Source organism: Vidua macroura, chromosome 2 (genome assembly GCF_024509145.1).
Source record: "Vidua macroura isolate BioBank_ID:100142 chromosome 2, ASM2450914v1, whole genome shotgun sequence".
NCBI classification, from domain to species: Eukaryota; Metazoa; Chordata; class Aves; order Passeriformes; family Viduidae; genus Vidua; species Vidua macroura.
Genome location: NC_071572.1, coordinates 26,099,072 through 26,116,576, shown reverse-complemented (window position 1 = coordinate 26,116,576; position 17,505 = coordinate 26,099,072). Strand labels below are relative to the sequence as shown.

Sequence of the window (17,505 nt, the reverse complement as noted above, 5' to 3'; positions counted from 1 at the left end):
CAGCACCAAGGAGGGCAAAGCTGAAACTGGAATTCATTCAACTTTACCCAGTTTTTGGAGAGTCTAGACTTGAAATCAGAGATAGACAGAAGAAAATGCTTAAGAACAGACAGGGTAGAAAACTTACTTCAAATGAAAACTGTCCTACCTTTGCCTTTATGTCCAGTATAAAATGTTCATTAAGGACCACATATTCATAAAGAAATGTTATTTACTGCAATTCAGAGCAGTATCAGAAACATGTTCATCCACATGGAAGTTTCAATTTACATTTGCATCTGGAACTTGTTTACATTTCATGCAAGCACTAGTTTTCTCCAAAGCAAGCTGTTTACATTTTCCTGAAGATTGCTAGCACAGTGTAGAAAAGAGCAGAGGCAGGGAATAAGAATCCATTGCTCCTTGAACTAACACTGTGACTGAAAAATGTGCTAGAATGAAAACCTTCAGTGTGCATGCAGACTCCCTTGTTTGGTAGCTATTAAAATCTTGGCAATTTTAGAGCTAAAAATAATGAAGTAACTGAGTAAAATAATGAAAGAAAAACAATTTCTAAAAGAAATGTAGGGGAAAGAAAAGACTGAAAAACAATTAAAAAAAATGTTGCTGGCCTAAATGAAAACATGACAGACCTGTCCATTACAAATGATTCAGAGAACAACAGACAATGCAGAACTACCAGAAAGCATCAAATGGAAGACAAATTCTGGTAATGAAGAGCTGATAAATCACCCTCAGCTAGTTTAAGTAATAAAGAATAAGGGGCATGAATAAACATTAAATAGTAACATCTATGTAACTACTAGATTTTTGTAAGGTTAAAGTAATATCATTATATGAATCCTGATTTCATTAGTGTGGAACAAATGCTATAAAACCCCAGTCCTTCTTAAGAACTATTCAGCAGCTGCTGGATTTGCAGTTTCAGTGATGAGACAGATACATCCAGCACGAGACACTGAGTGTCTTTGATAGAGTGGTGAGAGCTGTTTCACTGCAAGTAAGGCAACACTCACAGGGATGGTGATCAGAGAGAACTGAGCTGCAGCATCATCTGCTCCCAAGGTCCTGAAGGAATGCAGATGAAACCGAGTGAAACAAACGGGACATAGGAGCAAAGAAAAACTAGGAAATAACCACTGAAGAACAAATCAAGACACTGAAGGAAAGAAGGTCCCGCCAACTCTCTGCTCCAGCCAGTTTAAGGCACAGGAACAGCTCGCAGGAAAGCAGCTGTTGAGTTTTGTGAAGGCAGTTTCAGTGTCGAGTAGTGATTAATGCATGAATCATCACCAGCCCACAAACACTGCAAGCCTACAGTCAAAATGTCAAGACTACAGAAAAGCAAACTGATGTAGAATCAATCCATCCTGGGAATATTTCTAATAAAGTTACATAATGTATTGCTTAATTCTATCAGGGCATATCTACAAGTTGAGAATATTGTTTGTACATCTCATAACATTATCATTCTTTGCAGTTAAACACAAAAACTGATACAGCCCCCAGATTCTTAACTTTAGGCTTTAAATGTTCCTCTTATTAAACTGCAGAGCCCTCTCTGACAACTGTGGCACAGCAAGTGCAGTACTTCAGACTTAAAGGAAGCAGTCCAAGACCTTTCAATAGCAAAAAGTAAGTTTTGTTAGGTTCATTATTCATTTGGCAGGAAACCCTACATTATATTAATATTAAATTATTATATTAACATTAAATTATGGATATCTAGTCAAGGAATTACCAAAAATGTACTAACATCAAAGAAATTTCACTTGGTTCAGATGCTTCCTTTGTATTCCAGTAAGTTCAAAAAAAAAAAAAGACTGCCTATAATATTTATTCTAGCTGCATATTTTCAATTGAAAATCATGTGACAATCTCTCCCTTTAGACCTCATTTCTGCAATTACAGTCTCATGCAAGAAAACACTTAAGGTAACTGTTAAAGCAACAACTAAAGATCTTGCTTGAATTAAATCCAGCCTTCTTCTTTATCTAACATACCTACCTCAAAAAAACCCAAAATATATTAATTAAATATTAATTAAAATAGTCTGAGATAAAATAACTAAGTCAAACAAAAGAAACACTTCCTTGATTGTCTAACAATTTATCTTAAAGAAATCCACCTCATAAAGTTGTTTGCTTTAAGCTGAAAACTACAAAGCTAACAAAACAATCTAACACATGCTTTCAGGTTTCAGCTTTTTTATAACTGAAATCCTCTTAGTCAAACACAGCTACTCACGATTTACTCTCCTATATAATGGAAACCTACTAAGGGAGAGAGACAAATGGTTGTTGTGTGCTAGAAAACCAAGTATATTTAACGGTAATTGTGTACACTATCTGCTTGCAAAGAGGGCTTCAGTTACTACAGTTAATGATTTACTTTGCCTCCAATTTTTATTAGAAATATGGAACACTGACAATAAGGAAAAACAAAAGCTACTTCTGGATAATCTGGGGTTTATTACTACAGTGATGTTTCCTGCATAAGTAAAAACTTCTTTAGCATTGTTCTCCCTCTTGGAATAAAGGGCAGCAAGCCATCCAAATCCAGCTGGACACACATCCCGTATCATCAGTCCTTTAAGCCATACAGATATCCAGTGGATGGGACTGTCTGTAGTTACATCAACTGCCTGCCTACAGTGTTCAGGAGGAAAACCATGGCTGCAGCACCACGCAGCTGCCAGCTCCTGGGATGTGCTGTGATGGGGTTCAGAGTATCCCACAGCCTAGTCACACCCACGGACTCTCCTCAGCTCCGGCCCTCCCTGGAAATACTGTGCAGCAGCACTCCAGGGTAAGGGATGTCAGCCCTACATAATCATTCTGGACTAAGCTGCAGCACTGATGTGCTGCCTTGCACCTTTGCCCAGGTGCTCTGATGACAAACACAGCGAACACTACTATTTGTAGGGCATTAATCCAAGGAGATAAGAAATGCTGGTTATTCTCTAAAGAACGTTTTCTATTTTCTATTGTATATGTTAACTAAACTGCCCAGTAATTTACTCATTCTGATGGTTCACAATGATCCTGTCATCTCAGTGCTGTTTTGTGAACAGTGGTAATTTCAGTCACCACTTTTAACTCCTAAATCTATGCCAGAGAATAGAATGGAAAAATCCCCAAGGAGTTACACTCTCTTACAATGCTATGTCTTCCAGTGTATGCACCACTCCCAGAGGGACACCAGGTACAAGTCCTTTATCAGAAGACCAAGTCAAGATCACTTCCTTAGGATTCAGAACCTATACCACGGGATAATACAGAAAGAAAAACACAGGAACAACTGAAAGCAGGAAAATCCCTTGACAGGCTTGACATACAAAACACTTTGCAAGAGGCGAGATGGTCTCCATAAAATGATGAGTTACACTTACCTTTCACCCACAGACATGTGAGACTGAATGCTGGTTACCTTGAAAGCTGACAGGAAAAGACAAGGCTGGACTCACTTGAACACCCACACAGTGGTGGGAAAGGGAGAACAGAGCTCAATTCAAGGATGCATGGGAGTACTTTTGGGGATAAGAGAACCAGCTGCACTTGTGCAGGTGCAGCACCTGATTATATCAAGTTCCCGATCCAGCCCAGAATGTGCATCCGTGCCAACCAAGAGACAAATTAATGTAATCTCAGATTATGGTTTTGATATTGTTGACTTCAATCAAGGGAGCAAACATTTTGTTTTCCAATTTCAGTTCGCAGTTTATTAACTTCTGTCTTTATAAACCAATTTATAAAAGTACAAAAGCATTAGAAAGGAAAGGCTATCTAACAGCCATACACTTGCCATTTAACCAGAGAATTGCACAACTGCATCAAGTTTAGTCACGTGAAACTTCTTTATGGCTTCCTATCTAAAGGAAGGAAGTCTTGGGATAGCTCTACAGCAAATGACTGCATGAGTGCACTGGAAGAGCTGAACTCCCCCAGCTAGACCCTTTTCAGTATTCACACAAGTCCATTTTGCACTGGCTCTGGTTAGTGCTGCTGTATCACACCACACAACTAACACACATTCTTCAAGGCAGCTGCCAGCCTCAAACAATGTTTTGAAGAAAGGAGCACTGTGTGACAATTTAAAGAGAAAGCTTCCCCAGAGGAGAGGATATTGGAAATAAGGCAATAAACGTAATTGCCTGAGTAAAACTACTCTCCTAGTCCTACAGAGTAGATCTTAACCCTGTCAAGGAAAGTAAAAATACAGTATCATACGGAGTGAAGTCTTGTTAAGAAAATAGATGCCATCAGAAGTTTAATACAAGAAAACCAAACGTATTAACTGTGAACTACTGTGCTCAAGGCTGAACACTGGAGAGGGAACAAGTACCCTCTGAAGCACATTTATACTCTGTACTCTTAATGTGAGGGTGCACCTAAGACTCTCACATTTAGAATTAACAGTAGAAAAAGTAGTACTGATAGTCAGTGGTGCTGTCAAGGGACAGAGAAGGTTAAGAAACTGTTATACAAAGACTGAAAGGGACACCAGTCCATCTTGAAGTCAGATGCCCAAAAACTGTGGAATCCTGATTTACCAAAACATAAGGTATATTTAAAAGTATGCAATATAGAATCAAGATAATGCAAGGGATTGTTCAAAGGGCTGTTGTAATTCCTACCACTTACATGCTCAAAAGTGTCTTCTGCCAAGCTTAAGAGAACACATACCAAGAAATCCATTTCAGCACCAGCACCAAGCTTTCTCAAGGAATTCACAAATAATCACGGCTGACTCGAGAGCAAAGACGAACTGTTGAAGCTGAAACAAGCAAAAGCAAGGTGTGCCTTTTGCTAGAAATAAACTTTTATCTTTGAGACCTACAAAGACTTATCAGAGATAACAGCAGTTAATGTTGCAACAAAGTATCAATCATTGAGTCAGGTTCCTCTGTACTTAGAGGCAATTCTTCACTTTGTCATCTACTACTGATTAGAAAACATCCTAATCGCTACAGAACAATCTAGAAGCAGGTTACAAGAAAAATAAAACTCCCTGGTCAGCCTGAACAGAAACCTTGGAAACATATCTCAAAAGTGGCATGCCAGGGAATCTGCAGAGTTCTCAGCAAGTAAGAAGTTACTTCAGGAGTCAAAAAAGCTGCTGAAGCCAAAGCCAAGTAACCTATCACATGATGACTGGCACACTAACTCAGATCCTTAGAGACTGTGTCAACACACTTCAAGCAGCTATCAAGCAAACACTGTCAAGGGCAGCACTTGGTAAAACAATATTTCAAAAGTTGCTTAACATTAAAGCAGTTAGATTTTTTGAAAATCAAGTTATACTGGTCTCAGTTTCAAATGTCCAATAATGCCAAACCTGAAAAAAACAATTCAGCACCATATTGCTCACTGGCTGGAATTCATTATCAAGTTTCTCAACTATCTCTACATAGCAAGGTTTGAAATTCCTCTTTGGACTAGAGTTGCACAATAGAAATATGTGGATTATACGTCAGTGACTCTGAAATATCATCACACTATCTTGAAAAACAAATTTTCCCTTCTGCAATTCTCAAACACTTCATTTTTTATTCACTACACATGTCTGATTCTAATCTTAAATTTTCAGGAAAGTGTTCTCTGATATGTCTGTGTTTCAGTAATGAAAAAATGTACGGGTGCTCTACATCTCAAGAGAGCACGAGCAGCTCTGTTGGGTTTGGCACACAACCCAACTGACTCATCGTGCTCAACAACAGAAAAGCACCATCTTACTCAGTATTTCAAAAAGCAGCAGCTAAGTTTAGGGGAGGTACTTCCATTTCCCATAGCCCCCTTTCCCTTCATGTACCATATACTACCTAAATGTTTTCTTAATTCCATATGTATATTTGATGGTAGCGAGGAAATTAATTACAAAATGCTCAATGCTGACACATGAAACGTTCAGCTTACTGCTTGCTGTTCAATCTAAACAGAAAACTGAAACAGTAAGTGAGGTATGGTGAGGTATTCAGGTGGAAAAAAAATTTCTGCTGTCCTGAAGTCAAGGCACCACCAAACAAGTTTTCACGTCTGCCCCACCCATACTAATCTTTCAGTCTCCTGTGATGATGACCTTATCCTAACCAGTGTTAACTCAGATGATTAAAAGGCTGCAAATGAGCTAGAATATCTGAAGACTTCAGCTCATATATTATCTTTACCTCTTATTCTTCTCCCCTCACCTACAACCCAAATCCCACACTCTAGCAAGAAAGGGTCTCTATTTGCACCACGAGATCTTCCCCCAGGATTGTAGTACAAAGCTATGTAGAAACACCCAGCTACTAGACACTGGTACAAAGTCCCAACTATCAGTAAATAAACAAAAAATTTAAAAAAAAATCAGTGGTAAAATAAACTATTGCCTCAGTTGCAGAAAACTAACACATCTTACATGTCAGAAAGCGACAAAGATAGTGAAGTGAATGATGTTTGTAACTGCCAATTAAGCAAAGGAGAACTACTGCAATGGCCGAAAGTATTAACTGTGGTACCACATAAAAATCACAAAAGCTGATTTGAAAGCAAACTATAAAGCAATTCTTCATTTAAGCCATAACTATATCAAACAAACTATTCAAATAATTCCCACTATGACACCAGTTCAACGACACTTCAGCTGGCAGCCCTAAAAAGCAAGGAGCAGTGTAATCACTGTGCTTGCTACACTGCCTCACGAGGGCTGGATATTTGAACTGCTCAGTGCCCTTTGCGAGTGGCATCTTCTGGGCTCAGTGAAACTGAAGCACGGTCAATGGTGATAACGATATTTACTACCAAAGAGACGTTACAGGAGTCGCAAAGACTGTCCTTTCTTAACTGCTACTGTATTTGGGAAATGTTTTGGCCAGCTGCTGAACAAGTTTCCTTTGCTGCCAAAACCACATCTCAGAAACCTGATAGCTTGTGTGATGTGGCTTTCAAGACAAGAAACCAAAAGCAAGGTAGTTATCAGTAAGCAAGACACACTTCCTCGTAAAACAGCCTTGCTGACCTAACAAGGCCTTCTCATCAAGGCACTGAAATCGCTCTGTTCCAGAACGTTTTATATTTTACTCCAGACAGGGTAGGAAGAAAGCAACGGAGCACTACATGCCCTATAGAAAAGCGCTGCTTCCTAGCAATGACATCAGTAGCTCCCGCGTCTCCATGCCTCGTGCACCAGGCGCGTTTCCAGGTTCTTCCCGGAGCGCAGTCCCTGCACCCAACGCAGGTGCTCAGACCGGCGTTCCCGGGCTTCACCGCGCCGAGCGCGGCAGCCGCCGCCGCCCGCCCATCATCGCCCTCGTAGCCCGGGCGGCCCTCAGAGGCTCCCGGGCGCCACAGGGGCCCGGCGCGGGGAGGGGGCGGGATGGCCCCCCAAGAACCCCGAGCCCCCGCGGGTCACTCAACACCCGGGAAGGCCGACAGCAGGTGGGAGCGGACGGGCGGGCGGGTCTCCAGTTACAGGTGCGGCGTCCAGCCCCGCCGGCCCCGGGGCCACGTCAGGCCGCTGCGACCCGCCCCCGCCACTCCGCCGATCGCACAGGCCGCCCGCTTCCCCCTCCTTACCGAGCAAGGCGGCCGCCGCCAGCAGCCCCCGGGCCATGTCGGGGTGCAGGGACGGGGCGCGGCGGGAGCGGGCACGGAGCGAGGGCGGGCGCGGGGCGGCGGCGGCGGCGGCTCCGCGCTCGGGGCGCTCTGGCGACGGCCCCGGCCGGTCATGTGACCGCTGACGTCACACGGGCGGAGCGCCCGTCACGTGACCCGGGCCGGCGCTGCGGTGCCCCGGCCGTGAGGGGGGGAGGATCTCGCGAGAGCGCGGCCGCTCCGGGAGCGCCGCGCGGTGACCCCGGCGAGCCCTGCAGCGCCGCCGGAATGGGCTTCGTGCCACTGACTGCAAAGGCAGCCTGAGGTGAGTACGGTCGTCTCGCACAGAATTCATTCACTCCCAGCTGTATAAAAACACTGGAAGTTGATGGCCTGTTGTCTCTGAAGTGTTCTATCTGTATATACCCCGGTGTCCATATAAGTCACGTGTGTTCCGAGACAAAACAGGGCCTGCTAATGACGTCTGTTTGCATGGGTAAGAGTTGCAATTTCACATAGCTTTAGATGGCTGAATCCCTTTTCTTTTTTTTTTTTTTTTGAGAAAACCAGAAAAGAAGGTGAAGTTAGCTTGCACACATTCTCACATGTAATGGAGATGGACAGCCCAGGTAATTTGATCACTTTGTAATCCAATGCTCTCCTTTATCCACACTGTTAGGGATATGCTTACTTCACCTGAAACCTCAGAAGCTTCTACCTTGCTCCTGCAATCCTGTTTCTAGTGCGATTGGAATGCGTGCCAGTAGCAGCGTGCCTCTGCTTTCTCACAATGACTGCCATACCGTCCCTCTCCTCACTACAGGCTGCTCCAGGTTGATCATCTCGGAGACAAAATGATTTCTGCTCCCAAGCTGCCTTCATACATTTTTACATTGAACCCGTTTGAAATGCAATTTGGCTACTCCCAGCTGCTAAAGTCAAGTTCAGCTGCTGTGAACTTGACCTGTCCTTGCTGTTTGTCTCAGTTCACTCACAGTTCCTGTTTCCTCAAAACATCCTGGATAAGTTTAGTTGCTCCTTAGGATGGCATGGGGATCTACTTTTCATTTTCAATGCTATTTCTATAAACACATATTTCTTTTTTAACGCTGCATTTTTATCTGTGCATTTTTAGACACAGTAATGTATTATTTTAGTTTGTTTGGTTTTCCCTGCAACACTTCCAATAATCTTTATTCTTTCCATGCATTGCCAAAAGCAGAAGTTAGTTTGAAAAAGGACATAATGAGCAACTCTGGTCAAGTGCTTGAATGACTCATCTGCAGAGGAGTTGAGGGTAATGGAGGTGGGACATGGGTTGTTCTCATTTTGGATCACTGTTTTTGGAACCTGCACTGGGAGTGGAGGAATGTCTGCAGAACACAAGAGTCTGCCACAAGACAAATGGGGAGGGAAGCCCAAGGTCAGGTTTAAACTTGGTGGGCAGTATTTTGCCTCCCTGCTGGAAAATCAGTAGGCATCTCTGAATGGAGAAATGGCAGATGCTTGGATTGCTAACAAAAAAAAAAAAATATATATAAGTTGCATAAAGCAACAATACTGTGGTAAAATTTGGTAAATAAAGAACATAAGACTATCAGCAGAGAATGATGTTGACCTCCCATGATGTGGATCATTAGCTCACTGGGCCTCTATTAATGGTGTGGAGACGGCACCATATCAATTTCCACCTCCTTTCAATACAGGTACTACCAGGGTGTTTGTTAGACAAATGCATCAAGTCTTGCACAACCATGCTGGCCATCAGCCACACTGCTTGGTAACTTGTTGGCTGATATCAATCAAACATGATAGCAGGGTAAGACATAAACAAACAAAGTCACAGCTTCTGTAAAAGCTGCTCTATACACAGCCTGGAGGTCCAGATTAGTGCTTTCACTGAGGAAAAGGAAACATAGTCCATACCCAGCCACTACACATTTCATCTGACAGAGCTGCTGGCCAACCAGCATGCTCACAGGCCCAGATAGGAACCATGATGCACTCCCTGGCCTTTCTTTAGAGCCATGGATGCAGAATGGGCTGCTCATGGGAAACACCCAGGAGAATTAGGAGCCATTACTACAGTAAAAACTGTCCTGTGAGGTCAAGGCAGAGTACAAGCACTGGAGACAGAGTACAGGCTAGGAGATTTTACATGGAAAGAATTTCCACAAAACATGACTATTTTCCCATAGCCTTTCGCTGAGTATTACCTGACTTCACACAGTTACTTCCTTTCAGAAGAGACTTGCTAGGAATGGCTAACCAAGTTCATGGTAGAGAGTCCACTCTCCTGAACATACCTGCCAAAGATAATAAACCTACAAACAGAATGGAACCACTTAGGTTGGAAAAGACGTCAAACATCACTGAATTCAACTGGTAACCCAGCACTGCCTAGCCTACCACTAAACTATGTCCCTAAGCACCCCATCTACAGGCCTTTTAAACACCTGCAGGGATAGTGGCTTCATTTCCCTGGAGAGCTTGATTCAGTGATTGATAACCCTTTCAGTAAAGGAAGTTTTCCTGATATCCAATCTAAATCTCCCTTGGCACAGCTTGAGGTCTTTTCCTCTCATCCTGTCACTTGTTACCTGGGAAAAGAGAGCAATCCCCCCATCTGGCTACAGCCTTCTTTCAGGCAATTGAAGAGAGCAATAAGGCTCCCTTCCCAGAGCCTTCTTTTTTCCAGCCTTAACAACTCCAGCTCTCCAAGCTGCTCCTCACCAGACTTGTGTTCCAGACCCTTCACCAGCTCCACTGCCCTTCTCTGGAGAGGCTCCAGCCCCTCAGTGTCTTTCTTGCAGTGAGGGCCCAAAACTGAGCACAAGATTTGAGGTGTGGCCTCACTGGTGCTGAGTACAGGGGGACAATCCCTGCCCTGCTCCTGCTGGCCACACTATTGCTGATACAGGCCAGGATGCCATTGGCCTTCTTGGCCACCTGGGCACTGCTGGCTCACGTTCAGCCGCTGTCACCAGCACCCCCAGGTCCTTTTCCACTGGGCAGCTTCCCAGGCACTCAGCCCCCCTGCCTGGAGTAGTGCATAGGTAGAGCTGCATAACAAATTGAGACATTGAAGTTACCTGAAAGGTGTGTAATATATTTTTTTCCAAAGATGTATGGCACAAAGAAAGGATGAAAAAGCTGCAGCAGATCAAGAGAGTTAAATGCTAAACCCAGGTTCAGCTAAGGAATCCAGGGAAAGCTAAAATACAGAACTAAGAAAAAAAAGACCCAAGGAGAGGGCAGAAAGGAGGCTGTTGGCTGGTTAAGGAGAGCTGTAACTGCCAGGCTTGGGAAGTGCTTTTAAGTCAGCCCCCAGCCTACATTCTCACACTTGCTTTCCCTCAGGAAACGTTGGGCTAGATAACGTGTCACATTTAGAAAAATTGCTTTTTAAATGCATATAATGTATGTTTGGATAAGTTAGACCCCCCCATCTGTATCCAGGCCCCTGCTGTTATTTTTGTCATTCCATAGAAGCTGCTATACCATTTGTTTTAAGTTCACTGAATTGCCAAGATCCAGGTTTCCCTGGCATACCTGAACATTGATGCTCTATAGAGGACATCTGTTAATTTGCTACTGCCCAACATCTTCAACACTGGGTGTTCTTCCAGGAAGAAATGTTTAACAACTTTTGTGGGTACAGGTACACTCAGACAGTGTGACCCCAAAGAACCAACTGACTGAGGCAGACTGCTCAGCCAAATTCTATCACCAGCTACTGAAAAGCAATCAAGTGCAGCTATTTCACTATGGAGAAGTGATTTCCATGCTGATTCATAAAATAACTGCTTACCTGTTTGGTTTAGCACATAAAATGTCCTAGTAACAAAGATCTGAGGAAATCAAATTGAAAATAAAGACCTGAGAAAAAGAGTTACAATTACCTGGCCAAAGCTTTTGAACCTCTGAAACCACTTGCAGACCAGTCTGGAAAAGTCTTCAGGGATGACATTCTCTGTAGGTTCAGGTGGGTAGAGATGAGCAGCTGATGAGGGACAAAACCCCCACTCCCACAAGCAGAAAGGCAGAACCAAGGAGAACTCCCCTGAGTACTGCTGCTTCAGGTTATTTGCAAGGGATGATACAGTTGGGTACCAAGGGCATACAGCACAGAAAGACAGGCTTCATAATTTCCACTGCTGTGGAACAATTCATTTTTAATTGCTAGACCAGAATAATGTGGCCAAAGAGCCCTCAGTCTGTGGCAATTAAGAAAAACTGCACATCTCAGCCCTTTTAATTAACATTGCTTCTTGAGGCAGAACCATTTCAGTCATCTTCAGGATAACACCACTAGTTTAAACTATTGTTTAAAACTGCTGAACCAGAACATTTGGGTTCAGAAGGGGCAGGCAATACATTTTCACTGCTTCCTAACAGCTACTGCACACTACTGCCAGCTTTCAGTGTGAATAAATGCTCTCTGGCCATTTATCCTTTCTGTGAGGCACATACTCCTTTTTTTGGTTTAGAAGTCCAGTAAGATGGATCTGATTGGTTTCCATATACATAAAAAGTGAACTACAAAGTGAATGGTATAACACTAAAAAACCAATCTCAGAAAAAGTGCCACATTCTCACAAAGGCTAAGAAATTAATACTTAATATGCATCAAAGATTTTATTTGCATTAACTGAAGATTCAAATATTAAAATAAGTCTACATTAAATTATAATATTAAATATGCTTTAAATACAATAAACTAAACGTGTTTAGTCTCCAAACACAAAGGGAACAAAAATAATTCAGAATGCAATACAATTAATAACACCAGAGGACAGAATAAGGACTTTTAATATGTAGTTCCGCAAGTTGTCACCTCAAAGCAATGTTTACTTTAAGAAGTGGCCTTTTAATTGATGCACAAACCCCACGTTACATAAACTCAGTAAGGTATCTCTCAAGAAAATATTGCTCAGGTAAATTCTCCTTTATGTAGTGATCAAAACTCCTTTGGTAACTCTTTTTCAGAATGAAACATACCAGTAGACAAAAATCAGGAAAATAAACAGTCTTGCAAGTATTACCAGAAGAAGTGTCTTCCTTATAGTTACAGTTATCTAACAGGTCTACAGTGTCTTTCACTCTTTAATTCAAATCAACTTACATATGTACAATATGTAACAAAGTACTCACGAAGTCCTTAGTCTTTCAAGACAAAAAGCTATGCTTTCCCAATATTGAGACCATAAAAGTATTTTTTTAAAAAAAGGTTTTGTTTTCTTAAAGTGGAGCACGCTGTACAGTAGGTTCCCTGGATGTTATTTTCAAGGCAGAATTCAATGTTACGGCAGTTACAGAAACAGTGAAATACACCTGCTGCCCTAAAATGAGGTAGGGCCTCATTGACTCAGATCTAATCTTTGCCACCCAAGCCAGCAGAAGTAGTAATAATAGAACAATCCATATTTTAGCTAAATAATCCAACAGCTCAGTACACACATGAATGCAGTTGTCCTCTTGGCACTTCAAGAATCTCACTTCAAAACCTGATTTATCCAAACCAGACTGAATTTTGTAATAACTTGAAAGAATATTAACTGAACACAAGTTTAAGGGTTTTCATGGTGCAAAACTTCAGTGCATTTCAACAACACTGCTTGTACATACATGTTCATCAATGAAGCATTTTAAAAAAGTTACCCAAGTTGTAACTGTAGCTAAAGAATGCAGCATTTAGGGACTTTACGGATGCAGTTAGGAACACCTAAATGGAGAAACCAGACTTGCATCCATGACAAAAGCATTTCTCACACAGGTGATTTTACCTTTCCATCCAACTTCAATGACATTGTTAAACAAAACTGTAAAACTAAATTTTCAAGAACCCAAGAGAACAAAAGATAAACTAAAGGGAAAAAAAAAAAACCCAGGGCATTTAAAATTAGTAAGAAGTCTTGACAAAGGCGATCAATTAACATGTCATTTTGCTTCTTTTCCACAGCAGTGCATGCAGCTGGTTGAATAAAACAGATCAACCTGATCAATCTGCTAAAAGGAAAGTCTGGAACAGCATAGGTATTTGGTGTCCTAAAGATATATGTGGATGATTTTGGTTTTTATTTTTTAGTTTTTCAATTTTTTAAAATAAAATTCTTTCTTCTCCTTTATGCAACATAGTGATACTGATTGGGGTTGTCTTTGTCTCTCTCCATATAGTCTCTGTCAATGAGAGATTCAATTCTCTTTTTCAAGTCTCCAGGCTACAAGAAAAGATGAGATTAGTATAACAGTTAGTAATACAAGGGCAAACATTTAAAAAAATAATGCTAAAAGCTACATAAGAAATGCACCATAGTATATAACTGATGTAGTACTGATACTCCGACTTATTTCTCTTAACACAATACCTTAATCTTTGGGTTTAATTCTATGATATTTCACATTTCTTGCTCTTATAGATAAGCTGAATAGAAACATATATTACATATATTTAGATAAATCTAGGATGATTTGAAAAAAAAAAAAAACATAAGTTACCTTTACAGGAAATTTCAGTTGATTATACAATTCAGAAACAAGAAGATTATGACCAAGAGTCTTCCTCATCTTCATTATTCGTACAATAGCAGCATCAATCTGATATTGCCTGTCCTGAAATACTCTTTCAGTTGTGCTGACCTGTTCCTCAACCTAAAGAACAATACAACACCACAAATAATATCACCCTCTGTTACTACTTTTTATTAATTCCATCTCTATAGTTAAACTTCACAATAAAATGAAGCACATGCATTCTTATTTATCTTTGAGACAGATGCATGCATTACTGCATTCTAAGGGCTAAGTGATGTGCACTGCTAAAGCAAGTAAGAGAAAATTCAGGATAATGTAAAGGAAAAAATATGTCTTATTTTACATTATTTGATAAATAAAAGTAAATCTTAGAAACTCCCTTAAGATTTTTGAGAGAACACATAACACTTTTTTGACTTTTTAGGGAATTTAATATGCAATGGCAAAAAAGAAACAAGTCACTGTTAATTAGAATATGTCACCTTGTGTCAAAAATGAGAATTAAGATACAACAAAAAAGTACGTTGTTTTCACTGCAGAATGAGGGACAACCCTGACTTTTATAGCCTTCTTACCCGCTAAGTATAGAAGTGACATGGTGACATTTGATTCATGAGTTCAGTATAGTACCAACACTACAGCAATACCACAGAAACTTCTAAGATGGACTGAAACATCTACAAGATCCTTTTAGTTTAATATATAGGCATTTAAATTTGCAAGCAAAGGAAGCAACCTAAGCTGTTTTCAATTTCAGTGATTTTAAAGTCTGTATTGCCTCTCTGAGTCATCTTGACTACTAAAAATTAACTATCATTTGAAATAAAATATTCATTTCTTTATATGCAAAAATTTCATTTTTTATGTGCAAAAATTACAAGAGATTATGTCTTTCCATATGGGATATGTAGATAAACAGTTAATACATAAACTGAATGAATGCAAAAAGTACGTACTGTTTCTTTCATTTGAATCTGGTTGATCTTTATTCTAAACAATTTATGCTTGAAATCGCCATTGAAGATGAATTTATCTCCATCTTCTACATCCTTGCCCTTTGGATTTTTAATCAATACTCGTGCTTTTCCACAAGCTAAAGACTGCAAGGTTCTTCTTAATTCACTGTCCTCTGTGAAGGAGTTCAAATATGGGAGAAAGCAGAACAAAACATTAACATCAAGAGTTTTAAGAGATTAATCTAGAAATAAATTGAAATGCCAGTTGTTTTGTGTTACTATTTTCTTCCAACTAAGTTCCAATTATGAAGTAGCTCACAGCCTTCAAACTCGGTCTCGTCCTTCACAGGTTAAATGCTGAGAGCATGCACAAGATTATATACATCAGAAAGACAGATTTAGGCTCATCTCAGTGAATTTTCCTTCCAAAATAGTTTCAGAAAAGATTTCACATTAACACAAACTTAGTTTTATTGCTTTAGTTTTGTGTGGTAGTAACAGGACTTTGGAAAAGAAAAAGTCAGTGTATGACAAGAAACTCAAAGCCACCTATTTCAAGATTTGATCAGTGTTTTTATCACACAGCAAAAAATACATAATAGAATAAAAATACAGAAGTCTAAATTGACAGGAAGATGTTTTGTGGCAGGCTAGAGCTGACAGCTATTATAATCAAACTTCCCCCAAAACAGGAAAGTAGTAGACACAAGTGTGTGAGGAAAATTTTATCCAGTAATATTTAAGGCTAAAAGCATTTAAGACAAGATAAAATGAAGCCTTAAACATTCTAATTATGTTGCAAAGTCTTCTATCAAGATTTTGCATTGAAGCAGCCTCTGCAGTCTCTAGAATACTTTAATCACAGTATAAAATTATCACTGAATGTGTTGGATTTCCTGAACAGAGTTTAGCCTAAAAACTGAAAGAAAGGTTTCGCAATCTAGGGCTGAAGTACAGCTGAGTAAAAGATTAACACTATTGCTATTTTTAAAATAATTAAGCTTTTACACAGAGCAACCTTTTCCTTCTTTTAAACTTCCAACTGTTCCATGATTTCTTAAAAAAACCCTTTAAACAATGTGAACTAAACAGGTATTTATGACATTTGAGATGTTTTGTGTGTTTCAGCCTCAGTAAATGCAAATTGTTGAGCTGTGTTTTTGCCCAAACACAAGGCTGCTGTTAAAACACTCTGGAGCTTTGCATGTGAAGTCACAGGTTACAGTATGCCAGAGGAAAGGAATTTACAATTACCTATCAATCTCTGAAGTAGAAGTAAGAACTACAGCTCCTAGAGGCTCCCTTGATAGGCAGGTAAAAACACGGAATATATTTGGCTAACGCATCTTGAGGAAGCACAATCAGAGAGAAAATGACCATTCTTTCTCTGAGTAACAGTTTCTGCATTTTCTCACTGTCCTAATGTACAAATGACAATCTCATTAAAGAGAATGATGATGATTTATTGTAACAGTGATTGGAAAACAAAAGTTCCAACCATGGCCAGTTAATCACTACAAGAAAAATGAAGAGGAACTTGTAAATTTACAAGACCATGTTGTGACATGACAAGGGGGAATGGCTTCAAAATGAAACAGAATAGATGAGGTATTAGAAAGAAATTCTTTATTGTCAGAGTGGCAAGGCACTAGAACAGGTTGTCCAGAGAAGTTCTGGATTCTCCTTCCCTGGAAGTGTTCAAGACCAGGCTGGATGGAGCTCTGAGTAACCTGGCTTAACGGAGGGTGTCCCTGCCCAGGGCAGGGGGCTGGAACTAGATTATCTTTAAGATCCCTTCCAATCCAAGCCATTCTGTGATTCTGTGCTATTCGTCCTGGCCTCACAGGAATCCTGTGGACCATGGACTGTCCTTACCACCTAAATTTCTATACTACTTCTCCAAAGGGGAGAGAAATATAGACATGGAGCTCAGTGCAATGACATATGGGTAGCTCCCAACTATCAATTCCAGCCACCTGCCTTAAAAACAGTCTATTGAATTCCTTATTTTGTGCTATAATGAAATGGATTTCCATGCAGCAGATTTTATCTGTTGCTGTCAGGCAGCAAGAATGCAAGCTCCAAGGGACAGCGATCTAAGATGAGAAAGCCTGGATCAGGACCTGGATCAGGCTTGCATGAACCTGTGTTTGTTCTGTAAACATGTACTCCAACCTAATGAGCCTCTCCAGACTAGCCTGATGATTATTATCACTGGCAGGGATTTTCTTCAGCTCCCTTACCATTAAGGGAGAGGATGACTAAGTAACTGGAAGAACTGACACTGAGACAATGGAGCACCCAGGCTGTACTTCCTTCTGCAATGCATCACTCTGAACCACAAGGCATCTTGGTATCCCCATTTTAGTATTTTAGTAAATATATTACAATATTTTAATTCTTTTAAGGGCTCAAATACTCTTTCAGATACTGCTGTATTA

The 17,505-nt window shown here is 40.5% G+C and overlaps 1 protein-coding gene across 4 annotated transcripts in view; it reads right to left on the bottom strand.

Moving 5' to 3' along the window:
* CUL4A (cullin 4A) overlaps positions 1–17,505 on the bottom strand; it is a 57,554-nt gene that overhangs the window by 11,059 nt on the left and 28,990 nt on the right. For 3 of the 4 annotated variants that reach the window (XM_053971662.1, XM_053971663.1, XM_053971665.1), the window contains 3 exons: positions 15,065–15,237; positions 14,073–14,225; positions 12,198–13,795 (listed from right to left, as the gene is read on the bottom strand). The exons of the other annotated variant lie outside the window; for it this stretch is intronic. In XM_053971662.1, the coding sequence (XP_053827637.1) occupies positions 13,700–13,795; positions 14,073–14,225; positions 15,065–15,237 (422 nt within the window). In that variant the 3' untranslated portion in view covers positions 12,198–13,699. Of the gene's footprint in view, positions 1–12,197; positions 13,796–14,072; positions 14,226–15,064; positions 15,238–17,505 lie in introns of those variants that run through there. 4 annotated transcript variants of the gene reach the window in all.